This window comes from Heterodontus francisci, chromosome 2, assembly GCF_036365525.1.
Source record: "Heterodontus francisci isolate sHetFra1 chromosome 2, sHetFra1.hap1, whole genome shotgun sequence".
Classification (NCBI taxonomy): Eukaryota; Metazoa; Chordata; class Chondrichthyes; order Heterodontiformes; family Heterodontidae; genus Heterodontus; species Heterodontus francisci.
This window is the reverse complement of record NC_090372.1, coordinates 82,886,460-82,914,378: the sequence shown is the minus strand read 5'-3', so window position 1 is coordinate 82,914,378 and position 27,919 is coordinate 82,886,460. Positions and strand designations below refer to the sequence as shown.

The following is a 27,919-nucleotide window of genomic DNA, read 5'->3' as shown; positions in this document are numbered from 1 at the left end:
CAATAAAGCAAGTGAGCAGAAAACGGCAGAATGACAGAACATGTGAAAAAATGGCATAACAATAAAGAAAACATATGCACAAGCATTAGGTATATCATTGAAAGGAAAAGGAGTCTCAGAAAGAACAAGCAAACGAAAGAAGGCAAGAGAGAAAATCTAACTTTTAAATGCAACTACCAGGCTAGATTAAAAAACTAAACATTTCCTCCACAAATTGCAGGTAACGGGAAAGGAAATATTCTCCATAACTTGAGCAGTAAACAAAATTTACTATTCTACTAATAGTTCATATGATCTTTAAGAGGCACATATACTTGTAATTGTTCAAACCTTCATACGGAGTGATATGTTTGATCAAGGAATTAATATAAAGGGGAAAATAAGGACAAACATAAGTTTAATATAACTGAATTCCTTGACAACATATTAAACAATAATTATTTAATCTGAAAGCTCTGAATTAGTGAAACAGAAGCAACCTATTCAATACACTAATTTGCATTAATAATAAAATTACCTAACCTTTCTTTATGAGAATGGTTTCAGTCAGACTAGCCTTACTAGGCAGCTGTGGCACATTCAATTCAAAATTCTTGCAACAATGCAATGCAATACTATAATTCTAGTATTCATGGTTATAAAAGCTAAATTTTAAGTTTAACAGTAGTTTGCTAAAGAATAATGAAACCACATAATACCTATAAAAGTTAGTAGTAAAAATGAACAAACAGCATCTGTGATCATGTGCAAACCTGCTATTTCCTCTGTGGTGCTAGCTCTCATGTCCAACATGACTGTTCCATTTAATATGCAGCTTCTCAACTCAAACAGACTATGTAAAGAGAGGGTAGCCACATACGGTTTACTCCAGCGCTCCCCTCCATCTTCCACATCCTCCTCAAATTTCAGCCATCTGAGATGAGAAGCAGATCAATTTGTCCATATGTTTAGTACTGAACTATATTTATTTGAGATTATTATGCCAAGAAAGGAGGCACTCACAATATTAATAGATGGTTTAAGTAATTACTCTGAAGACCAAATGACAATTAAAACAGTTTACAATTAAAATCTGAATGTAGTAGATCAGCTGGAGTCAATCTTAGAAGGTATAACAAATAAGTTTCAATGATCACTGCTTGGCTGTACACATCACTAGGAGAACTACAGTGATCAACAGATTAAATCTTTCAACATGTCTAGCTCCAACTCCAGATACATAATACGTACACATAGGAGAAAGATATACTCAGGAGACGTTGGTGTAGTGGTAGTGTCACTGAACTAGTAATCCAGAGGCCCAGACTAAAGCTCTGAGGACACAGGTTCAAATCCCACCACAGCAGCTGGTGGAATTTAAATTCAATTCATAAATAAAAATCTGGAATTGAAAGCTAGTCTCAGTAATGATGCATCTGTGGCCAATTCATGTAATTCTTTTAGTTTTCACAGATTGTAGGTGTATTGCTAACTACAATGTATCGATACACAAACCACCATGCTGTGGAAGAAGCCAGACACAGTGCCTTTGCTAATTTAAAATTGAATTCACATCTGTAATACAACTAATCTCATTCCATTTGGCTATGCTGGCTCCTCAGAGATCCACTTACGTTAGCAATATGGCAGTGGTATAGCATTGTTTTCTCCATCTTAAGAGGACTGAAGACAATACCCCTGAATCAAATATGCATCATGGTATTGCAATGTTAATTAAAGGCATCTTATGCTCACTGCCATAATCCAACTTATTCGGTTGATAGTCAATGCAGATGCAGCCTGGTTATACCAGTTACACAATTTTGTACAACTAGTAAAACTTGCTGGTGCAAGTGAAGCAACATTGGATCCTCCTCATTTACACCACCAGATCATAAATAAAAAGAACATAGTGGCATCATACTGGACTGCATGCGAATGGGATATATTTTTTAACAATGGTACTTCCTACATTACAACAGAGACCACATTTCAAAAATACTTCATTGGCTGTAAAGTGCTTTGGGGCGGCCTGCGGTAGTGAAAAGCGCTTCATAAATTCAAGTTCATCCTTCTTTCTTTCTAGTTGATATAGATTTCAAAATGTAAAAAGATAAAACCTAAACTTTTATAAAGTATTACTGAGTACCAATAGTTGATTCTGTAATATGCTTTATCCAACAGTTGAGGTTGCATAATAAAGAGGAGACCAAAAACATAAATCGGGAAGCATGTAATGGAAAATGGGTGGGACTTTTTCTTCACTAGTCACAGCATAGTTCCTGGGGTGTGGAACCTGTGGCATATGAAGCATCTCCTTCAAAGAGATGGGATTTTAGATGCTCATGGGTATGATTTAATTGCCATTACAGAGACATGGTCACAGGGTGACTAAGGCTGGGAACTGAATATTCAAGGATATTTGTCATTTAGGAAGGATAGGCAAAAAGGAAAAGGAGATGGGGTCGAGCTCTTAATAAGGGACAAGATCGGTACATTAGTGATAGAGGATCTTAGATCAAAGGATCTAGATGTAGGATCAATTTGGGTGGAGCTAAGAAACAGCAAGGGGCAGCAAACATTGGTGGGAGTTGTTTATAGGCCACCAAACTGTAGTGGTAATGTTGGGAACAGTATAAGTCAGGAAATTAGAGCTGCATGTAACATGGGTAACACAGCGATAATGGGCATCTTCAATTTACATATAGATTGGGTAAACCTAATCAGCACGAATGCTGTGGAGGATGAATTCCTGGAGTGTGCGCAAGATGGGCGGCACAGTGGCGCAGTGGTTAGCACTGCAGCCTCACAGCTCCAGGGACCCGGGTTCGATTCTGGGTACTGCCTGTGTGGAGTTTGCAAGTTCTCCCTGTGTCTGCGTGGGTTTTCTCCGGGTGCTCCGGTTTCCTCCCACAAGCCAAAAGACTTGCAGGGTGATAGGTAAATTGACCATTATAAATTGTCACTAGTATAGGTAGGTGGTAGGGAAATATAGGGACAGGTGGGGATGTTCGGTAGGAATATGGGATTAGTGTAGGATTAGTATAAATGGGTGGTTGATGGTCGGCACAGACTCGGTGGGCCGAAGGGCCTGTTTCAGTGCTGTATCTCTAATCTAATCATGGGCTTCTGGAACAGCACTTTGAAGAACCAACTAGGGATCGGGCTATTTTAGATTTATTATGTAATGAGAAAGTGCTAAATAACAACCTTGTCAGAAAGGAGGCTTTGGGAAATAGTGACCATAATGATAGAATTTTACATTAAGTTTGAAAGTGATACAGCTCATTCTGAAACTAGGGTTTCAATCTGAACAAAGGAAACTATGAAGATATAAGGGGTAAGTTGGCTATGGTGGACTGGGAAAATACAGAAATATTTGACGGTAGATGGTATTACATGGTCTACAACAAATATACATTCCTCCAAGATACAACAGGAAAGATGCAGCTAACAAAAGAAGTTAAAGATTGAATTAGGTCAAAGGAAGTGGCTTATAAAGGTTGCCAGAAAAGGTGGTACACCCGAGGATTGGGAGCAATTTCAAATCCAGTAAAGGATGACCAAGAAACTGATAAAGAAAGGGAAAAGAAAATATGAATGCAAGCTAACGAGAAGCAGAAAGGCAGACTGTAAAAGCTTCTTCAGGTATGTGAAAATGAAATGATTAGTGGGGACAAATGCGGGTCCATTACAAGTGGAGACAGCAGAATTTATAATGGGGAATAGGGAAATGGCAGAGAAGCTAAACAATTACTTTGTGTCTGTCTTCACAGAGGAAGATACAGAAAATCTCCCAGAAATACTACAGAACCAAGGGACTTGTAAAAATTAGGAACTGAAAAAAATAGTATTAATAAAGAGGTAGTACTCAAAAAATTAACTCAATTGAAGGTTGATCAATCCCCTGGACCAGATGAGCTACATCCTAGATTGTTGAAGGAGATGGTTATATAGATAGTGGATGCATTGGTGACTGATCTTTCAAAATTCTACAGATTCTGAAAGGACCCTGCAGACTGGAAAGTAGCAAATGTATCCCCACTATTTAAGAAAGGAATGAAAGAGAAAACAGGGAACTACAGACCTGTTAGTTTGATGTCAGTAGTAGGGAAAATGTTGGAATCTATTATAAGGGTTGTGATAACTAGACACTTAGAAAATGATATGATTGGGCAGAATCAATGTGGACGTATGAAAGGGAAATCATGTTTGACAAACCTGTTGGATTTTTTGAGGATGTTACTTGGAGCATAGATAAAGGATAACCAGTGGATGTGGTGTATTTGGATTTTCACAAGGCTTTTGATAAGGTCCCACACAGGAGGTTAGTAAACAAAATTAGAGCACATAGGATTGGGGGTAATATACTGCTATGAAGAGAGAATTGGTTAACAGACAGAAAACAGAGTAGGAATAAACTGGTCATTCTCAGGTTGGCAGGCTGTTACTAGTGGGGTAAAGCAAGGATCAGTGCTGGGGCCACAGCTGTTCACAATCTATATAAATGATTTGGATGTGGGGACCAAATGTAATATTCCCAAATTTGCTGATGGCACAAAACTAGGTGGGAATGTAAGTTGTGAGGAGGATGCAAGGAGGCTTCAAAGGGACTTGAAAAGGCTAAGTGAATGGACAAGAACATGGCTGATGGAATATAATGTGAATAAGTGTGAAGTTATCCACTTTGGTAGAAAAAAAACAGAAAGACAGAGTATTTCGTAAATGGTGAGAGATTGAGAAGTGTTGATGTCCAAAGGGATCTGGGTGTCCTTGTTCACGAGTCATAAAAGCTAGCATGCAGGTGCAGCAAGCAATTAGGAAAGCAAATGGTGTGTCAGCCTTCATTGCAAGGGGATTTGAGTACAGGAGTAAAGAAGTCTTACTGCAATTGTATAGAGCCTTGGTGAGACAGCACCTGGAGTATTGTGTACGGTTTTGGTCTCCTCATCTAAGGAAGGATAATGTCATGCAGACCCCCACCTGCCAAGAATGAGGTATATTAATTTTGTCATATGAATGTTGATTTTAAACTGTTGCTGGAGTGAAGAAAGGACTTGTTAAAAAAAAATCACGACATTTGTTTGGGAAAACATTTGCATACTAACAGACAGTGCTTGGAGAGACAAAGGACTATTCCCTGATCCACACAACCCAAAATGGACTGTGATCACCAGACATTGAAGGTAAGGAAGATGTGGGGACATGTGCTTATACATCGAAGGCTTAATACTTGTCATGATTGGCCAGTAGCCATTGCTGCTGAAATTCCACAGATGAAAACACAATTCAACACGCACACATAGAACTTACAGCACACAAACAGGCCATTTGGCCCAACTGGTCTGTGGCGACATTTAAATTCCACACAAGCTTCCTTCTAGCCCTATCAGCTTATCCTATTTCTTTCTTCCTGATGTGTTTACCTATATTTCCCCTAAATGTATTATTCCATGCATTGCTGAATGATTACTAATTTTATCTTGGATTTAGTTTCTAAGAGAATATCCCAATGCGCTTAGTGGTGTAATGAAACAAAAATTGACACGAAGACCAAAGCAACAGATATTAGGAAGGGTGACCAAAAGATTGATCAATGAGGTAGTTATTAAGGAGGAACGTACAGGAGACGATGGAGGGATTTAAGGAGGGAATTCCAGAGCGTGCGGCCTAGAGGCGGCTGAAGACAGACAGCTAATAGTGGGCAACGGGAGGGAGATGCACAATGGATAGTGTCAAAGGAAAGGAGAATTCGGGGAGGGGATGTGTGGAGGAGGTTACATAGATACAGAGGGCTAAAACAGTGAAGTGAAAATGCAAGGATGATAATTTTAGGTTGGAGGCATTGAGGGACTGGGAGCCAATGTAGGTCAACAAGGATAGGGGGTGATGGGTGAGTGGGACCTGGTGTGGGATGATTTAGGAAATGAATGTTGGGATAAGCGGAAGCTTAGAGACGGTGGGGAATAGGAGGCCACCCACGTGAGCACTGGAATAGTGAATTCTGATGAAAGGTCACAGACCTGAAATTAACTGTTCATCTCTCCAGAGATGCTGTCAGACCTGCTGAGTATTTCCAGCATTTTATGTTTTTATTTCGGATTCCCAGCATCCACAATATTTTGCATTTGTACTCGTGGAGGGAAAAAACAAAATTGCTTCAGGAAAACACATCTAGTCATACAAGATTGAAACAGAGGTGACCCTGGAGCAGCTTTGGTAATCCACACTAAGCCAGCAAAGTCCACAGTACTCCACAGCATAGCTCATAGTTGATCAGCAAGTCTGGCTCATTAATGGGTATGGAGATGTGCTTCTGTCATGGGACAGGAAGCTGGGATTCTTACCACCGAGCACTAGATAATCTGCAAGCCAAAAAGTCTAATGAGAAGGGAAGTCTGTGTGCAAGTAGCAGGAAGTTCCCTTTATCTGTCTATTCTGTGGTTCCTTTAAATCAGAAGTCTCTTTTACTTCCTACTGTTCTCTACTGAGAAAGCAGCAAAACTGTGAATTAGGAATCCTGCTGTAGTCCAGGAAGGCAAGTTTTTTTTTAGTTGGCATTCAAAAAATAAGTTAAGGGTCACCAAAATTGATTTTTAGTTAATTTATATGAACCAGAACAGCTAATGCTACTCAAGGAAATTACTAGGATAAAACTAATTAAATTTCTAGAAAAGTACAGAAATGAACAATTTTTTAAAATTACTTTGTATACTGAAAAGCCCTTTCTAGCTCTTCCAAATTGACTACAATATAGAGTGCTGTTTTTCAACAAAAAAACATGTTAAAAGATTACAACATAAGCAAATTTAATAAAACTCCCAACTTTCTGATGCAGAAATCAGGTTTGTCTATCACCAGAGAAAAAGAATTGTTAGTGATAATCATATCAGAATCTCAATGAACATCCTTCCAGGTAAAAGTCCTTCCTTTGTACACCATATAACGTTACAAGAAATACTATCCTATACATTGGCAGACACATTCCCATAAAATAGTAGTATACAGGAATGTAAACACCCACCCAGGGTAACTAGGAATTAAAGTGAAACAAAAGTAATAAACCCCAGCTATTGCAATACAAGCGCTTACCGGGCTGTTTCTTTCCACTCACAATCTTCTCCATCACGGAAGCAAAGTTCATCGAGTTCTGTAAAAAGATCATGAGGCATGTGCTCCTCATCATCATCCTCTATCCCCAAGATAAACTGGACACGTTGAGATGGGGTATCTACATTTTTTGAATAGAATAAAATCAGGTTTAACTACTGCATTCATTCATTAAAACAAACTTGTGTTGTTCTTCAGTTTTTTTTTTAAATATCTGAACGTGTTCTTCTAAATTTTAATGATGCACAACTGGTGAATATTCCACAGACGTAAACGTCCTGAAACAAATTAAGATGTATGGATATTGAGGAGAATTTTGGGATCACAGCAATAATACAGTTCTTGACAACTATGTTGCCACCATAAAGAAGTTTCTAGAATATTCTAAACATATACCCTGGAAGTGCTTATAAATAGATAATGTTTGTATTCTGTGCAGGAGCAGAATAAAATTTATTGTACATTGGATATTAAAACAGATTTATAAAAAAAGCATACTCCCAGCATTACAGGTTGTCTTGCGCATACAGCATTCGATGGAGGGCCAACAATTAAACTGCGACCCTTTTTCTCCCGCCTCTTCCCCTCTCTCTCTCTGGCCCCCTCCTCCACCCTCCCCCCCCCCCCCTCTCTCTGGCCCCCTCTCTCTCTCTGGCCCCCTTTCTTCCCCCCCCCCTCTGTCCCCCACTTCTGCCTCTCTCTCTCTCTCTGTCCCCCACTTCTGCCTCTCTCTCTGTCCCCCCCTCCCCTTCTGCCTCTCTCTCTCTCTGTCCCCCCCCTCCCCTTCTGCCTCTCTCTCTCTGTCCCCCCCTCCCCTTCTGCCTCTCTCTCTCTGTCTGTCCCCCCCCCTCCCCTTCTGCCTCTCTCTCTCTGTCCTCCCCCTCCCCTTCTGCCTCTCTCTCTCTTCCTCTCTGCAACAGTTGCAGAGAGAGCGTGAATACTCAGCTGTGTTTTTTTTTTTAAACATTTTTTTTTCACAGCTGACAGTTACGGAGGTCTGGAACAGATTTTCTAAACTTCTGATCGAGTCGGTGTTTTCTGGCTGTCTTTTAAAAAAAAGTCAGAACTGGCCGGAAAGCCCCGCTTCTGTCCAAAGTTCAGTAGCCACTGTTCCAGATACAGCGGCTGAGATGTGAAACTGACTTGCAATCTTTTTAAAAAGCCGGTCTGACAATGGGAAATTTCTCATCTTCAGTCACGGACCCCTGGCGCAGATCAGCAACGGCCCCAGGTACAGTTTACACCCTCGGCCGGATGGAAACTTTTGGCAGTCCGCATCCTTGCCTGTGTGCCATTATGTTGGACAACCTTGATATAGAGTGAATATATATACTATAGGTGGCATTGGGAAAATAGTAAATTAGTATTCCTTTTTCTACTACTTTTTCGCCCTACTCCAGTACAATCAACACAAGCTGCCCACTTTCAAGGTTGGGTCTGAAATATTAAATTTTGTAACTTTGTCTCTGGTCCACTGCTCCACTGAAAAAAAGCAGCAGCTGGGGATGGAGGCTGAATATAATGAAACCTCTCTGTCTGACTTGGAAGTACCACAAATTAGATGGTTCCAACTGAAAAAATAAGTCACCAAATGGCAAATTTCTGAAATGGCTTTATGGGAAATAAATTTATACTCTTAAAAACTGGACCCCTAGTCTAGTCATATAACCATTATTCTACCATACTGTGCCTAGACTAATGATCCAGAGACAGGAGCTCAAATCCCACTACGGCAGCTGGGGAATTTAAATTCAGTTAATTAAATACATTTTGAATACAAAGCAAGTATCAGGAATGGTGCCCATGAAACTACCAGATTGTTGTAAAACCCCATCTTGAGTAAACCTAGGCACCGGATTCAGACACGTCAAAGGTACACCCAGCTCAACAGACCCTGAAAATTCCTCCTCACTAATATCTGGGAACTTGCCCACAATTGAGATTGTCCCATAGTCTAAGCAAGCAACAGGCTGACAGAGAATCATACCTTTCAGCCAACATCCCAGACCCTTCCATCACCATCTCTAGATGTGTCCTGTCCCACAGGCAGGACAAACAGAGGTGGCAGCACAGTGGTATACAGTTGGGAGGGAGCAGACCTGGGAAGCCTCAACATCGACTCTGGACCCTCATGATGTCTCATGGCATCAGGTCAAACATGGGCAAGGAAACCTGCTGTTGATTACCACCGATCATCCTCCCTCAGCTGATGAATCAATACCCCTCCATGCTGAACACCACTTGGAGGAAGCACGGAGGGTAGCAATGGTGCAGAATATACTTTGGATGGGGGACATTAATGTCCATCACTAAGAGCGGCTCAGTATCACAATACTGACTGAGCTCTGAAGGACATAGCTACTAGACTGAGATTGCAGATGAGAACCAACATGAGAAAAAAAATCTAAATCCATCCTCGCCAATCTACCTATTGCAAATGCATCAGTCCGTGACAGTATTGGTTAAAATTGACCACAGCACCATCCTGTGGATACAAAGTCCCATCTCCATACTGAGCACACCCTCCAGCATGTTGTGTAGCATTTCCACCATGCTAAATGGGATAGATTTAGAACAGCTCTATGAGCTCAAAATTGGGCATCCAGGAGGCATTGTGGCCCATCGGCGGCAGGAGCAGAACTCTATTCCACCATAATCTGTAACCTCATGGTCCGGCCTTTCCTTCACTTTACATCATCATCAAACTAGGTAACCAACTCTGGTTCAACAAAGAGTGTAGAACATCCCAAGAGCAGCAACAGGCAGACCTAAAAATGAGGTGCCAACCTAGTGAAGCTACAACACAAGACATCTGTGCTAAACAGCAGAAGCAGCATGTATAGACAGAGCTAAGCGACGCCAAAACCAATGGATCAGATCAAAGCTCTGCAGCCCTGTCACAGCATCCTGTGGAAAATTAAACAACTAACCAGAAGAGGCTACTCAAAGAACATCCTCATCCTCAATGATGGCAGAGCCCAGCATGCGAGTGCAAAAAAGTAAGGCTCAATATTCACAAACATCTTCAACCAGTGCGGAGCAGATAATCTGTTTCGGCCTCCTCCTGAGATCCCTACCATCACAGATGCCAGTCTTCAGCTAATTTGATTCACTCCACATGAAACCAAGAAACAGCTGAACACACTGGCTGTGATGCTGTAAGCATGTGCTCCAGAACTAGCTACGCCTCTAGCCAAGCTGCTCCAGTACGACACTGGCACCAATCCAACAATGTGGAAAATTACTCATGTATGTCCTATCCCCGAAAAGCAGGACAAATTCAATCAAGTCACTTTTCACCCCATCAGCCTCCTCTCAAAGTCATGGAAGGTGTCGTTGACAGTGCTATCAAGTATCACTTACCAATAACTTTCTAACCAATGTATAGTTTGCGTTCTGTCAATATCACTCGGCTCCAGACTTTGCTATAGCCTTGGTCCAAACATGGACAAAAGAGTTGGATTCCGGAGGCAAGGTCAAGGTTTAACATCAAGCCAAGATGAGACCAAGTTTGACACCAAGAACTCACATTAAAATGGAAGTCGACGGGGATCGGGGGAAATCTCTCCACTGGCTAGAGTCGTACCCAATACAGAGGAAGACTGCTGTGGCTGCTGGAAATCAATTATCTCAGCTCCCAGGATATTGCTACAGAAGTTCTTCAGGTCAGTGTTCCAGGCCCAACTATCAGCGCTTTATTAATGACCTTCCCTTCATCATAAGGTCATAAGTGGGGATGCTCACTGATGAAAAGTGTTCCATTCCATTCGCAATTCCTCAGCTAACGAAGCAGTCCATCCTGGCCTATAGCAAGACCTGGGCAACATCCATGCTTGGGCTGATAGATGTCTAGTAACATTCATGTCACACAAATGCCAAGCAATGACCATCTCTAGATGTGTCCTGTCCCACAGGCAGGACAAACTTCCCCTTGGCATTCAATGGTATTGATTCTGTTGAATCCCCACTGTAACATCCTGGGGGTCACCAATGACCAGAAACTAAACTGGACCAGCCACATAAATACTGTGGCTGCAAGAGCAGGTCAGAGGCTAGGTATTCTGCAGTGAGCAAATCACCTCCAGACTCCCCAACCCTTTACACCATCTATACAGCTTAAGTCAGAAATGGGATGGAATACTCCCAATTTGCCTGGATTAGCACAGCTCCAACAACACTCAACACTCAAGAAACTCGACACCATCCAGGATGAAGCAGCTGACTTGATCGGCACTCTATACACCACCTCATCCTCCTTTCACCACAGGCACAGCATGGCTGCAGTGTGTACCATTTACAAGATGCACTGCAGCAACTCACCAAGGCTTTGACAACACCTCCCAAACCCATGACCAGAACAAGGGCAGCAAGCGCATAGGAACACCATGAGATCCAAGTTCCACACCATCCTGACTTAGAAGTATATCGCCATCATCACTGGGTCAAACTCTGGAATTCCCTACCTAACAGTATTGTAGAAGTACCTTCACCACACAAACTGCTGCGGTTCAAGACAGCAACTTTCCATCACCCTGTCCAGGGCAATGAATGCTGCCTTTGCCAGCAATTTTCATATCCCATGAACGAAGAAGTGATTTTCTCCCTTTTTTCCCCCTCACTTTTGACTGTGGTAACTTGTGTTACTCCCTGAAGTAGGCATGCATGAGCTCAGTGAGTATGAGTAGCAAACTAAGAGGGACATCACAACATTACTTTATGCACTCTTCAGCTGATATTTGCACGTGGAAGCCAATGCTAACAGTTCAGAATGATAACACTAACTAAATAATTTTTCCTCTCTACCCCAGGAATAATGAGACCAATTATAGTGCCCGCATGCTGCTTAGGTTGAATCCAGAATCTTGTTTGTTTAGGTAGTTCAAAACATAAGATGCATTATTCCAAAACATTTTCATCATTTACAAGGCACAAGTCAGGAGTGTTATGGAATACTCCCCACTAGCCTGGATGTGTGCAACTCCAACATCACAAAAAGAACAATCAGCACATTTTATTTAACTGTAATTAAACTAGTGACACTGTAATTCATTTTAAAGTACTTCCTTTTTAGTGTTCATTTGTACATTCTTCTTCAACTACTGCAGTCCATGTGGGGTAGGAACACCCACACTGCTGTTAGGGAGGGAGTTCCAGTATTTTGACCAAGCAGCAGCAATATATTTCCAGGACAGGATGGTGTGCGACTTGGCGGGGAGTTTGCAGGTGAACTTGCAGCTGGTGGCATTCCCACAGGCTTGCTGCCCTGTTCTTCTGGATGGTACAGGTCACTGGTTTGGAAGGTGCTGTTGAAGAAGCCTTCTTGAGTTGCTGTAGTGCATCTTTTCGATGATGCACACTGTAGCCACAATGCATCTGTGGTGGAGGGAGTGAATGTTTAAGGTGGTGGACGGGATGCCAATCAAGTGGGCTGTTTTGTCCTGGATGGAGTTGAGCTTTTTGTGTTATTGCAGCTCCACACATCCAGGCAAGTGAGGAGTGTTCCATCACACTCCTGACTTATGCCTTGTAAACGATGAACATGTTTTGGGGAGTCAGGAAGTAAGATATTTGCTACTAAATTCCCAGCCTCTGACTTGCTTTTGCAGCCACAGTATTTATATGGCTGGCCCAGTTAAGTTTCTGGCAAATGGTGACTCCCAGCAAGTTGATGGTAGGGGATTCAACAATGGTAATGCCAATGAAAGTCAGGAGATGATGGTTAGATTCTCCTTTTTTCTTTTGAAATAGTCATTGCCTGGCACTTGGGTGGCGTGAATGTAATTTGTCACTTATCAGCCCAAGCTGGTGTATGTGGACACAGACTGCTCCACTATCTGAAGTTGTGAATGGAACTGAACACTGCACAATCATCAGCAAACACCTCCACTCTGACCTGAGAATGAAGGGGAGGTCATTAATGAAGCAGCCGAAGGTGGTTGGGCCTCGGACACTGACCTGAGGAACTACTGCAGCAATGTCCTGGGGCTGAGATCATTGGCCTCCAACAACCACAACCATCTTCCTTTGTGCTAGGTATGACTCCAGCTAGTGGAGAGTTTTCCCTCCGATTCCCACTGACTTCAGTTTTACTAAGGTTCCTTGATGCCACAGTCGGTCAAATGGTGCCTTGACATCAAGGACAGTTACTGTCACCTTACCTCTGGTTGGGACAAAGGCTGTAATGAAGTCTGGAGCCACGTGGCCCTGGTAGAATCCAATGAAACTATAGATATGGCACACCAGCATAAATGTTATTTTATTTTATTTTTATTTAGAGATACAGCACTGAAACAGGCCCTTCGGCCCACCGAGTCTGTACTGACCAACAACCACCCATCTATACTAACCCCACAGTAATCCCATATGCCCTACCACCTACCTACACTAGGGGCAATTTATAACAGCCAATTTACCTATCACCTGCAAGTCTTTGGCATAAATGTAAAACAATATTAGAATATGTCACAGTAAGAGACTCTAGCATGCCCCTCTAATTTCCTTTTCAAATAGCCTCAATGATTATTTTCCTTGAGAAAAATACTCTCATCTAAAGGAAATAATTTATCAGATGATGACATTTTTAAACTGTATGGAAGATAAGCAGCAAGCGGCTTGAGAGACCGGCAAGGCATATCAACATCAACAGGAGGATCAGGTGAGACAAGTCAAATTTTGTTCATTTTAAATTTTTTTATTTAAATACCTTAATGAGAATAAAAGTTAGGGTGATTATAAAGCAATGTTCTAATAATACCTGAAGCATAATTATGGGTTTTCTATGGATACCTTGGAATTTAATGCCTCCTCCTTCCCTCCCAATATAAGTTGTGACAATAAATCTTTCTCTTCTAGTCTACTAACTAGTTACCTTACCTGTGACTTGCACTTCTTGAAGTCAATCTAAAAAAAGTCAGAAAGCATTTGAAGTTTGACATGTCACTTTCCTAACACTGATCTGAAATAGCAAACAACTGGCTTCAACATTGAAGACAGGGTTGAAGCCAGAGGGGGGAAAAAAAAAATCTTTCTTGCCCAGTCTCGTCTGAAGGTACCGTCACTAACTCATGCTTTCATAGGTGTTCTCAGGTGCCTACACTCTGGTATACCAAATGGCTGTTGTTCCTTTAAGTGATCAGTCCACCAAACATGTGCAGTTATTTGATCATGCAGGGCACTGCAGCCAGTCTAGTCCCATCTTCTACCAAGGTGTAAACTTTTCAGCAGAAATCACTGGATTTCAATTGGAAGAGAATATCCAGGCTGGTAGTTTTGTTTTTTCATTGCCAAGGGACTCAGAAGCCAACTATAGCATTTCACTGCTAAAATCACGAATTACCAAGGGTCTAACAAGGCCTTTTGGTGATCAATGGCTCATTAATGGCCACACCAGGGGGCAGTTATTCAGTTACCCAGGAAGTTAAACGAGGTAAATGAGATAACAGAAGAATGCAGTGAAGAAAAAGATAACAGAATAAAGATAGCAAGTGAGAAGGGAAAGAAAAATGAGTGAAAAAGGTTAGGGATCACAGAAAGAAAAGAGCACAAGACGGGGTCTGTGAACACAAAGATAAAGGGAGAGTGCGCAGGGTGGGGGTGGGGCCACAAGCATGGAGAGAAAAAGGAGCGCGCTGGGGAGGGCCTCAAGCATGAAAAGAGAAAGACGAGCCCGGGGAAGGGGCCCCATGAGCATGGAAAGAGAAAGGAAGGGGCCTCAAACATAAAGAGAAAGAAAAGCCCACGAGCAGACAACGACCTATGAGCACAGAGAGAAAAAGAGCTTGTGAGGGGGGGCCTGCAGCACATAGGGGAGGTGGGGGCCTCGGAGAGCAGAGAGAAAGAGAAGAGGAAAGAGTGCAGATGAAAGTTGAAGTGTGTGTGGAAAAAATAGAAAAAGAGAAAAAAGAATGATAACAAATGGGAGTGTGGAGAAAAACACAAGGAAAAGATGAAAGATAATGTAACGGACAGACCAAAACAGGAGGATAAGAAAATTCCCAGTCTTATACTGATGGGTGATTAATTTTCTTGTTCCACACTTTCTTATTCATAAATATTTAAACCAAGGTTTGACTCGTTGAAAAATATTGGAACACTACTGCTTTACATTTTAATCTCTATTTAAGCGGTACCATTAATTGGGCCTTCAGACCTTTTATCAATTCTTACCATATGAGGGGGAGTCTCTTCCATCATCTTTATCTGATTCCTTCTCTTTTCCCTTTTTCCTATGATGATGTTTATGACCGCGATGCCTGTGACGCCTTCGACTTTGTCTACCAAGAGGAACATGAACTCCAATGTATACGGCTCTATGACCTAGAAAGTAAAAAAAAATAGTCACAAAACTTCTGATGTAACCCACAGAAGCCAACACTGATTTTGAAAAATAGGAATTTAGTAAGCAAGAGAACGTATTTTTTCCCAACCAATCCGTATCAGAAGAACCTGTACTTCTAAAATGACTCCAATGTGCACAAACATCTGTAATAAAGCTACCCTTCAACTGACAGTATTCAAAGTGTAAAAAATTAGTGATATTACAATTCACTTGTCAATCTTTCATGAAGTAGCTTATGGTGATTATAGCATTCATTATTTTATAATAGGGGTGCTCATGCCCTGTAGACCATAATATCAAGGACATTTTTTTAATTTTTTTTAAATAAATTTCCATTATTTTGTGGAAAGTGTAAATGAGTAGTCTTTATATTACACGTTTTTTAATGCTATATCAGTTTTAAAGCTAAGAGTGTACAGCAAAATACACCAAATAGAAGATAACTTGGATCCAAAATTCCAAGTCCCGTAATACTCTACCAAAAGTATATCAAAACAGAAATCTGGCCCACCCAGACTGACTGCAGGGTCAGAAAATTGGTTGGAGTGAAGTGGAAAGAGAAAGAAAGGAATCTCTGGTAAAGTTGAAAATGCTGCTCTTAAAGCTGAACTGCTCTTGAACCAGTAAAAGCATACAACAATTTCAAACCATGGAACAAAAATAAACCTGCTAGAGTACCTGAAACGTCTGCGAGATGTAATTATGATTTTGGCTAAATCTTGCCATGGAGGGATGTGTCTGGATAGTGAAAGTAGGCAACAAGGAACCTGCCAAAACACCAGTCAGCGCCAAGTGGAAGGAAGTAACACAGATACCCAGAGTGGAAATTCCCTTAACCCCAGAAAGCCTCCAACATAGAGCAAGGTTTAAGGACCCCACAAGCAAAGCTAAGTGATGGCTGCAAGCTACCATTAATGTATATTTTGTAGTCAGTGGATCTATACCTTCCCTAAATGGCATTACTTAATCTAAAGCATCAGCCTATGCACACAATGGTCTGTAGCAACACCTACATATGGATATAGAGTCCTGAAATGTGTATATGCTTATCAAAGGCTCACTATCTCAGTGGCAATTCCATGAGAGAAATGATGAGAATTCTCAACTAACAGTCAAATTTAAAGGTACGTGATTGACTGTAATAAGCATTCTTTTATCATGCAGGAAAAGATTACAAGCAATTTCTAAGAACGGCAGGGCTACAGAAGAAAGAAGGGCAGGAGGAGAAAGCAAAGGAAATTCTGGGAACTCACCCCATGTGATGCTGAAATGGATGAATATGCTAAAGATGCTTATTGACAAGTGCCAAAAGTCAAAAATCAGAAATACTTTTTTTTTTGAGGTTCATATGAGTCTAACATGAAGAAAAAAATTGAACCGCTTGAAAATTAATTTCTTATCCCCACAGAGAGGGAGAGGGAGGAGGAGGAGGAAAGAACCAAAAAAACTGAATCTTCAACAACTGGTACTGGAAACAGAAATTGGCAAACTCAGTCATGAAACTTATCATTTGGTCAACTCAGCGTGATACAGGAGACTGCCTAGATGAAGAATCGAGTGTGATTCACAACTCACAAGGCAGTCAGAGGTTGAGGTATTGGAAGCAGTGTGAGGTATCTGAACAGAAGTTTAGGAGATGTCAAGACACTGGCTGCTGAGTATTCATTGATTTCCAGGATCCTGCTGTGAAAAGATAAATGCTTGCGGATCAGAAGGTACTGCAAAGACTCTCAAGATATGTGACCGATAGCCAGAGTCCGATGCCATTCTTTGCTGCACGATCAGAGACAGCTTCATCAAAATGCACAGTATCATGGAGCAAATGACAACTCCAAGAAGTTCTGCAGATGCCCCACAGGATACAGAGGCCACGTAATGCACCACTCTACTGATTATACTGACAAATGATTGCCTGGAGTTTTACACCCTGGCAGCTGTCACCTGTAAGAGGGCCTAAATTTCCTGCTGTGCTGCCTTGTAATCCTGGCTTCCCAGTCTGCCTGTTGTTGTTGCTCCTCTTCAAACAAATGCATGACCAAGACATTGCAGCATATGTTTACAGATCCATGAAGGTAGCAGGACAGGTAAATAACGTGGCTCAGAAGGCATACAGGATACTTTCCTTTATTGGCTGAGGCATAGAATATAGAGCAGAAAGGTTATGCTGGAACTGTATAAAATGCTAGTTAGAAAGCAGGTAGAGTACTGCATGCAATTCTGGTCACTGCATTACTGGAAGGATGTAATTGCACTAGAAAGGGTGCAGAAGAGATCTATGAGGATGTTGCCAGGATTAGAGAATTGTAGATGTGTTGCTAGGGCTGTTTTCTTTTGGAACAGAGGAGGCTCAGGGGAGATTTATACAATTAGGAGGGGGCCTAGAGAAAGTGGATAGGAAGGACCTATTTCCATTAGCAAAGAGGTCAACAACCAGGGGCACAGATTTAAAGTAATTGGTAGAATGATTGAGGGGGGTTAGCAGAATTTTTTTCACCCAGAGGATGCTGGGTTCTGGAACTCACTGCCTGAAGGGGGGGATGGGGGAGTTGGGGGGGGGGGGGGGGGGGGGGGGGGAGGAAGCAGCAACCACATCACAAATAAAAAGTACCTGAATATCCATTTGAAACACCGTAACCTACAGGGCTACAGACCAAAAGATAGAAAGTGGGATTAGGCTGGAAAGTTTTTTCAGCTGGCACAGATTTGATGGGCCAACTGGCCTCCTTCTGTGCCATAAATTTTCTATGTTTCTATGAGAATCCACATGGGAGGGAAAGAACATTTTTCAGCCTTCCTTTTCATTTTGGGGAAACTTCAAGAAGAAATAATCTCGAGGAAGACTCCTGAATAAAGCTAGGTGCTTTCAAAATAAAGGGTAATTTTTCTTTTTTATGTCTAAATTGTCAATGGAGAAATGTTATGTTCATGTTATGAAAAGCAAATTTTTTGAACTTATTTTGTTTAAACTCTTATTTTTGATACTGAAAATTTGAGCCACTGAGAAAAAAAAGGGGCAGGCGGAACATTTTCAAAGAATATTTAGAACAATTTATGGGAGCCTGGAGCCATGAGGTGACGTACACTCACTTTTGGCAACGGTGTGTGACACAGGCTGTGCCAGGACAGCTCAACAGTTTTAACATTGAAAATACTGATTACTATGCAACCTACAGGAGTAACTGGTATTTACAATGAGTTTTCAATTAAATGTGCACTCCATACACCAAATTTAATACATAATATAAATAAAAATTACAAACATTTTCAAAAACATTCACTCAAAACGCAGCTAGCAGTATCTTCAAAAAGCTACAGTTGGGGGGGGCAGGAATATCAGATGCAACTATATGAAAAATTTTTTTTTTTTGCTGTTCATGGGGATACTCATCTATTTTTCAGCAGCAAGTGGCAGAAAGCAAAGTGATGATCCTTGATAAACAGAAAATGCTGAAAATTCTTTGTACAGTCTAGAGGAAATAAATTGAGTGAAATCTTTTGATTCAAACTCCCTCCTGATACAATCTCCAAAACTGTTGCCGGCAACACTCAATTCCCTCCCTTCCTGTTGGCTTTCCCCGTGGCCCAAAATTGATGTCAGCTTTGCCAGTGAGATAACTGTTGGCCTAATTTAAATGAGACCCAACTTTGGTCCTCAAACCTACCTGCTCCATCGCAGGATCACTCCCTAATTTTTTTTTATTCATTGATAGGACGTGGATGTCGCTGGCGAGGCCAGCATTTATTGCCCATCCCTAAATGCCCGAGAAGGTGGTGGTGAGCTGCCTTCTTGAACCACTGCAGTCCTTGGGTGTTGGTACACCCACAATGCGGTTAGGAAGAGACTTCCAGGATTTTGACCCAACGACAGCGAAGGAACAAGGATTTAGTTCCAAGTCAGGATGGCGTGTGGTTTGGACGGGAACTCGCAGATGGTGGCGTTTCCATGCGTCTGCTGCCCTTGTCCTTCTAGGTGGTAGAGGTCGCAGGTTTGGAAGGTACCCAGTTTATGCCAGCAGGTTGGAGCTATACAATTTGTACCCTGAAATTTCTTACTATAACTTGTAAAGCATATATTTTAGCTTCTGAAACAGCTGTCATAAGCATCAGGTTTAGGACACTGTATTTACATAACCTGCATGCCAGGTTTCAAAGAAAACTAAAATCAAACGGTATGGCAATGTACATTAACAGATTGCATTGACAGAATATCTAGAAACATCTAAAGGCACAGTTTAAGATGATGTCCTTTTTGAATGCTGCAAGATAGTCCTCATAGTACTGTGAAACATTCTTCATAGGGTATAATTGGCACTTGTCTTTTCGTGGATTTACAATTCTGTCAGTTTCAGCAATGTAAATGTTGGAAACAAGAACATGGATGTCACCCTCCCTTGACCTGAATGACTGAAGCACGAAGTCACTTGAAGATAACCATGGACCCACCAGAGTTCATTATCCCTCACCAAAGATAGTTGCACAATTGCAGGAATAATTTTTTTTTTTTTTAAAAAGAAGTTGGGTGTGTTTCTGGTATATTTTAGATAAAAATGAACCAGTGAACTTTGGTGCACAATAGCAGCTTCAGTTGCAAAGGAAGTGACTAATCCTGAAAATAACAGCTTTGTGGTATGCTAATCCTAAACTAACTGAAAATTGTGAAAACAATAGAAACATGAAGACAAAGAAAACTAACTGCAACCTTCCCATTCAATGTATTGCACGTACTGCTGTAAATTCGCTTTGACGTTTGGCACTTCAGTCATTCAGGTCAATGGAGGGTGACATCCATGTTCTGGTTTCCTACATTTACATCGCTAAAATTGGCAGAATTATAAAGACACAGAAACAGAAGCACCACAAATTCCCTATGAAGAATGTTTTACAGTACTATGAGGACTACCTTACAGTATTCAAAGAGAACCCCATCACACATCAGTAAAAAAACTAATTAGATCATGCACCAACAATCTCTAGCCAAGTGCTGATGTATCTGGAATTTAACTCAAAAGCAATTTTTTTTCCTCCTGTAAACTACTAGTACTTTCCATCATAAGGAAGGGGACAAGTGTGACATATACACAGTAATTCAATCTTGGAATTATTAGACACATTAGTAAATTTACAAAGTACTACTCTGGATACTGCTGCAACTTTTGAACTGCATAGTTTACATGAAAAGTATCAACAACAGCATGATAATCTTGGGTTATTAGACTATATGTGCCATGTTTCCCAGAGGGGCCAAAATTCAAAGTTTTTTTTTTAAAAGGGAAACCAGACCTACCTACACAGCTATCAGCATCTTAAGTTAATGATGCATTTATGCATAGTTAGCATCTGTATTATAATGCTGAGTTTTCGTTAGCGTGAATTCATCCACATTAACTCCAAACAAGAACACAGAATTATAGAATATAGCACAGAAGGCGGCCATTCATCCCATCATACTAATGCCAATTCTCTGAAAGAATTATCCACTTAGTCCAACATCTTTGCTCTTTCTCCATAGACCTGCAAAATTTTCCTTTTTAAGCAAAGATCCAATCCTCTTTTGAAAGTTACTAATTAATCTGCTTATACTACCACAGATCAGGCAATGCATTGCAGATCATAACTCGGAGAATAAAACAAAATTCTCATCATCGCGCCTCTGGTTATTTTGGCAATTACCTTAAATCTGTGTCTGCTGGTTACCTGCTGCCAATGGAAACAGTTTCTCCCATGTATTCAAAAACCTTCATAATTTTGAACACCTATTAAATCTCGCCTTACCTTCTCTGCTCTAAGGAGAAGAACCCCAGCTTCTCTTGTTTCTCCATGTAACTATAGCCCCTCACACTTACAACTCAACAACTTAGTAGCAGTAATGGAAACCCTCTTAAAATGATAAGCCTATGCTTTTTGATTACAACCAAAATTATTTCTGGCCAAATTGAAACAAAAAAGGGCAGCACCGGTTAATTTGGTTAAATTGGGATATAAAAAGAGTAAGACTGAAGGTAAACAAAAATATTTAAAATCATACAAGAAATCCCAGTGGCAACAGAATTGAATTAATTTAGCTGAAAACAAAGAAAAGACAAAAGATACACTGAACACAATATTGCACAGAACATTTGAAATGAAAGAATAAAGTTGGTAAGCTGGAATTAGTGGACAAAAAACAAACAACAGCAGAATTATTAGTTACTACACTTCTGTCTCCACCCAAAAAGAGGGGGAAAATTGTCCCAACCAAATTTCAGATTTTTAACAAAGACAAAGGGAGAACTAGACAACAGGCAGTTAATGAAAGGTCACAGAGACCTGAAACGTTAACTGTTTCTTTTTCCGCAGATGTTGCTTGACCTACTGAGTATTTCCAGCATTTTCTGCTTTTGTTTAGAATAGGCAATTAATGATGGCAATGAATATAAAATACTTTAACAAACTATAACTAAAGTCTCTGTCCCAGAGAACGATGCCAACGAATCTCAAGAAGTAGGACTAAAATTAGTTCATTAATTGACTTTTGTTGTACGTTTGCTAATTAAAGAGCAGTGACTAAGGATTCAAAATTGGCCTTCAGAATGTCATTGTTTAAAAAGGGGTCAAGTGGCATACCTGGAAACTACAGGTGAGTATTTTAACATTTATTATAGGAAAGCCTTTAAAATGGTTTACAGAAATGCAGTGGACAAATACTCGGAAAAGCTATTTCACAGAAGACAACTTAGATTAAGAACACAGAGTCAGAGTTACACCAAATGGTATCGGGCACTGAGTTATCACCAATGTTCAGCTACAAGATCACTCCAAGAAATTTTGTACTGTTAAACAGATATCCATGTATTAAAAGATCAAATTGTAAAAATGTAAATCGTCATCTTGAAATTCCAACTATAATGTAAAATGCCAACCTCAACAGAATGAATTTTGAAAGATCACATTTTATGCAAACTTACTCTCTAGTTCTTCTTTCTCAAAGTTTGTATTAACAATCGTGCTCGTTTTACCCAAATCCACGATAGCTTCTTCATCATGTCGCTAAAAAATAAGTTACAACACTGTGAGAGATCAGTATACAGTCAAAATCTGCAATAACTTCAAACAGTACATTGTTTGATGACTGAAGACATATACAACTATATTGCATTACTAAGTACATAATAAGGAATATATATTCCTTTACTGCAGGGATGTCCAAACTGCAGCTCATAAGCCATGGGCACCCAACCCTTGAAGTCCAGGCAACTGCCCAATTTGCACTCCTATTTCTTCGTCATGTTTATTTTGTTTAAATTTTGTGCGTCTGGACATTTGAAAAGGGTTGTTCTTAGCACTAGTGGATAAATTCAAAATCAGAACATGAATTGGTTAGTATTGGCAACTTAAGATATGTAAATTAATTTGAACACTGATTTAAAAACAGTAGACAAATCCTACCCCTGCTTTAGTTTGAGTACAAGGGTAAGTCTCAATTTTGAAAACAAGCGTTTTGTTTTGCAGTTACATTCCTTAAAACAGTCTATAAATATTCTACATATTTATTCCAAAAATCAAAATCAAAAATCAGCAAGTTTAGCGAAAGAGTACTCACTAATAGAAAAGCCATATTTAGCACATCAATCCACAAAGTCTAAAAATAAACATCATGAGGGATATGAACTTGGAATCAAAACATTCCAAGGTAGTTTTCTTTTATAAAATAAAAAAGAGGAGCAACATTGAATTCAGCTGTCTCTGGAGAAAACCCTCTGCTATACATTGCTAAATTTGTTCATGAATTAGCTTTTTTACTATAACAAAAGTTGCATATTAAACTTAATGAGATGATTGCTGTAGGACAAAGCAGTTATTACTCACTTTTTACAAATTAAGATGTAGGTACATCCGAAATTATTAAATTATTACTCTAGTCAAACATTAAATTTGAAAAAAATCCTTTTTCCATTGCACGTTTACGAACAGTTCATATATTAATTGGGCATCATTGTAAAGCAATGGCCCACATTTTGCAGTCATCAGTGAAGGGATGGCACCAGATGCTGACCTCGAAGAAAGCTACACACCAAGATTTAGCAGCAGGCTGAGCAGCCCATCAGACTGAAGAATTCACAGAGGATGCCCTTCCTTCCCCACCCACCACCAGCCCGACCCGCCCCCCCGGTTGACAGGCCCTCAACTGTGTCTGCTCCATTTCCCGCACTTCTGCTCTCACCCCTGCCCGACAACCCCCAGAACCACAAAAGGGTTCACTTGTCCTCACCTTTCACCCTAGCCCTACATTCAACACATCATCCTCTGTCATTTCCACCACCTCCAGCATGATGCCACCAAACACATCTTCCACTCCCCTCCCAACATTCCGAAAAGACCGTTTCTTCCGTGACACCCGAGTCTGCTCTATGACTCCCAACATGCCCTCCCCTTCCCACAGCACCTTTGCATGCAGACACAGAAGACGCAACACCTGCCCTTTTACCTCCTCTTTTCTCACTGTCCAAGGTCCCAAACACTCCTTCCTGGTGAAACTGCAATTTACTTGTACTTCTTTCAATTTAGTATACTGTATTTGCTGCTCACTATGCAGTTTCCTTTGTACTGAGAAGACTATCCCCAGATTGGTTGGCCACTTGGCAGAACACCTCCGTTCAGTTCATAAGCGTGACCCCAAGTTTCCAGTCGTCTGTCATTTTAAATCTCCCCTCGACTCCCACTCTGACCCCTGTTTCTGGCCTCCTACACTGTTCCAATGAAGCTCAACATAAGCTTGAGGAACAGCACCTCATCTTTCGATTAGGCACTTTGCAGTCTTCAACAACTTCAGATCATAACCTCTGCTCCCTTTTGGTTTGATTTTGGATGGCAACTTTTGGTAATGACTCTGCTTCCCATTTACACCTCTTGCAGACACATCTTTTGTTTCTTTACTTGTCCCATTATCATCCTCCTTTTGCCTTGCACCATCCCTTTTGTCATTTAATCTCTCCTGTCTTCCACCCGATCAGAGACCTTCCCTTTTGTTCAGCCCTCACCTCATCTCTTTCCCTGCCTCTATACTTGCTTTAAACCTGCTACATCTCTAACTTTTTCCAGTTCTGATGAAAAGTCATCGACCCAAAACATTAACTCTGTTTCTCTCTCTCCCCTGCTGATTTATTGCCAGTATTTTCCGTTTTTATTCAAAATACAATGTTATTACTCTGCACAATACTGGAGACAAGTGGTCTCTGATTTAATAAGATGTCTCAAATGTTTCATAGACAAAAAAATTCCAACTGACATTAAGTAGAATAGCAATTAAATGGTTGTTTTTTTGGATTGGTGGAAAGTATACAGTTGGGACCCACAGGGGTCAGTGCTAGTATCTCTGCTTTTCTTGATATATATTAATAACCTAGACTTGGGCGTGCAGGGCATAATTTCAATATTTGCAGATTGCACAGAACTTGGAAGTATTGTGAACTGTGAGGAGGATAGCGATAGACCTCAAGAGGACACAAACAGGCTGGTGGAATGAGCAGACACGTGGCACATGAAATTTAATACAGAGAAGTGTGAAGTGATACATTTTGGTGGGAAGAACAAGGAGAGGCAATATAAAATAAAAGGCACAATTCGAAAAGGGATACAGGAATGGAGAGACCTGGGGTATATGTGCACAAATCGTTGAAGATGGCAGGGCAGGTTGAGAAAGTGATCAAAAAAGCATATGGGATCCTGGGCTTTATAAACTGAGGCATAAAGTACAAAAGCAAGGAAGTTATGATGAACCTTTATAAAACACTAATTCGGCCTCAGCTGGAGTACTGTGTCTGATTCTATGCACCGCCCTTTAGGAAAGATGTGAAAGAGTCATATAGAGTCAAAGAGATACAGCACTGAAACAAGCCCTTTGGCCCACTAAGTCTGTGCCGACCATCCACCACCCATTTATACTAATCCTATATTAATCCCATATTCCCTACCTTCCCTCAAATCTCCTACCACCTACCTACACTAGGGGCAATTTACAATGGTCAATTTACCTATCAACCTGCGAGTCTTCGGTGTGGGAGGAAATTGGAGCACCCGGCGGAAACCCATGCAGTCACAGGGAGAACTTGCAAACTCCGCACAGGCAGTACCCAGAACCGAACCCGGGTCGCTGGAGCGGTCAGGCTGCGGTGCTAACCACTGCGCCACTGTGCCGCCCAAGCTTTAAAGGAAGTGCAGATAAGATTTACAAGAATGGTTCCAGGGATAAGGGTCTTCAGTTACAGGGATAGATTGGAGAAGCTGGGGCTGTTCTCCTTAGAGAAGGTTGAGAGGAGATTCGATAGAGATGTTCAAAATCATGAGGGGTCTAGACAGAGTAGATAGAAACTGTTGCCATTGGCAGAAGGGTTGAGGAACAGAGGACACTAATTTAAGATGACTGGCAAAAGTACCAACAGTGACATGAGGAAAAACTTCTTTATGCAGCGAATTGTTTGGGTTTGAAATGCACTCCCTGAGAGTGTGGCAGAGGCAGATACAATCAGGGCTTTCAAAACAGAATGGGATAAGCATTTTAAAAGAAAACACTTGCAGGACTACGGGGAAGTGGGACAAACTGAGCTGCTCTTGCAGAGAGCTGGCACAGATATGAAGGGCCAAACTGCCTCCCTCTGGCTGTAACCATTCTATGATTCTATGAAATACATTCCTCTCTTTTTGATTTCAGGTAATGTTCACCCAAGAGTTTTTTTCTCCATTTGTTTACTTTACTTGACAACGTAGAATCAAGACTCAAAAGTTAGACCAGACCACATAGAGTCAGAAGGTCCCTTGCCTGAAGGGTAATAGTGAACCAGTTGGGTTTTTCATATTGAACATCAGGGCGGCACAGTGGCGCAGTGGTTAGCACCGCAGCCTCACAGCTCCAGGGACCCGGGTTCGATTCCGGGTACTGCCTGTGTGGAGTTTGCAAGTTCTCCCTGTGTTTGCGTGGGTTTTCTCCGGGTGCTCCGGTTTCCTCCCACAAGCCAAAAGACTTGCAGGTTGATAGGTAAATTGGCCATTATAAATTGTCACTAGTATAGGTAGGTGGTAGGGAAATATAGGGACAGGTGGGGATGTTTGGTAGGAATATGGGATTAGTGTAGGATTAGTATAAATGGGTGGTTGATGTTCGGCACAGACTCGGTGGGCCGAAGGGCCTGTTTCAGTGCTGTATCTCTAATCTAATCAGTTTTTATGGTGCCAGTCCACAAATTACCAGATTTGTTGAATTTAACTTCACAACTTGCCATGGTGGGAATTGAACTTAACTTCTGGGTTGCTAGTTTAAGTAACATACCTCATCATACCTTCCTTGGAATAGATGCTTAATGGATTGAGAAACTTTGAACATGCAATAAAATCCAGCCCAAAAATAGAATTTTCCATGTGGTATCCGTTTTGACTCCATGCACTGGTCAATTCCCACAGCATTTATCTGTATGCACTTGAATGCCAAAGATGCTCTCTACATAGACATTAGAGATTAAGCTATCTTGCCCTACCCATCCCCACATCAAATAACTTACTCATACCCTTGCCCTATTTCTATCAACAACCTATTTATATAGCACCTTCAGTGTACTGAAACATCCCTCGACATTTAACAGGAGCGTCATCAATAAGAACTTTTGACACCATGCCACATGAAGAGGTATTAGGAAAGATGAGCAGAAGCTTGGTCAAGAGGTATGTCCTAAGGAGCACCTTAAAAGGAGGAGAGGGGGTAGAGAGGTGAAGAAGTTTAGAAAGAGAATTTCAGAGTTTAGGGACAAGGTAGCTAAAAGCACGGCCATCAATGGTGAAGCTTGGCTGGTGGTGAGAAGAGCCCTCCCAGTCAGATCCTTTCTGCACGCCCGAAGTCTCACCCCCTCTGCGAAATGCCCCCGCGGTGACTGTGGTGGGGAAGAGACGGTTGCCCACCTCCTCCTGGAATGTGTCTTTGCAAAGCAGGTGTGGAAAGAGATGCAGTGGTTTTTGTCGAGATTCATCCCAAGCAGCTCTGTAACACAGGAGTCTGTTCCCAGGGATGCACACCGAAACAAACATCAACTGCTGCTGGAGGACTATCAATTCGGTGAAAGACGCCCTTTGGTCTGCCCGAAACTTGCTGGTCTTCCAGTGCAAAGAAATGTCCACGACCGAATGTTGCGGACTGGCACATTCCAAGGTCCAGGACTACGTGCTGAGGGACGCGCTAAAGCTTGGGGCAGCCACAGCAAGGGCTCAATGGGGAAAGACCACAGTGTAAGGTCCCCCCACCAAGCTGAACTGAGGGGCTGGATCCATGGGAAAGCCCTCGAACTGTATCGGGAAAATTTTGTGTGCTGTAAAATGTAAAAATGTATATGGCATGACAAATGAAATGGAAGGGTTGTGAGGCAACTCATGATTGTATAGAAGGAAACTGATCACCTTTGCAGTGTTTGTATTTTTTGACTTGGTGCTGTTTGAAACTGGTAATGTAATTTTTTTTTACAGATTTGTATG

The 27,919-nt window shown here is 41.2% G+C and overlaps 1 protein-coding gene across 1 annotated transcript in view; it reads right to left on the bottom strand.

Moving 5' to 3' along the window:
- LOC137380633 (sodium bicarbonate cotransporter 3-like) overlaps positions 1-27,919 on the bottom strand; it is a 249,305-nt gene that overhangs the window by 151,107 nt on the left and 70,279 nt on the right. The window contains exons 2-5 of the mRNA XM_068052777.1: positions 22,372-22,453; positions 15,256-15,405; positions 7,072-7,210; positions 753-913 (exon numbers count right to left, since the gene is read on the bottom strand). Coding sequence (XP_067908878.1) covers positions 753-913; positions 7,072-7,210; positions 15,256-15,405; positions 22,372-22,453 — 532 coding nt within the window. The remainder of the gene's footprint in view (positions 1-752; positions 914-7,071; positions 7,211-15,255; positions 15,406-22,371; positions 22,454-27,919) is intronic.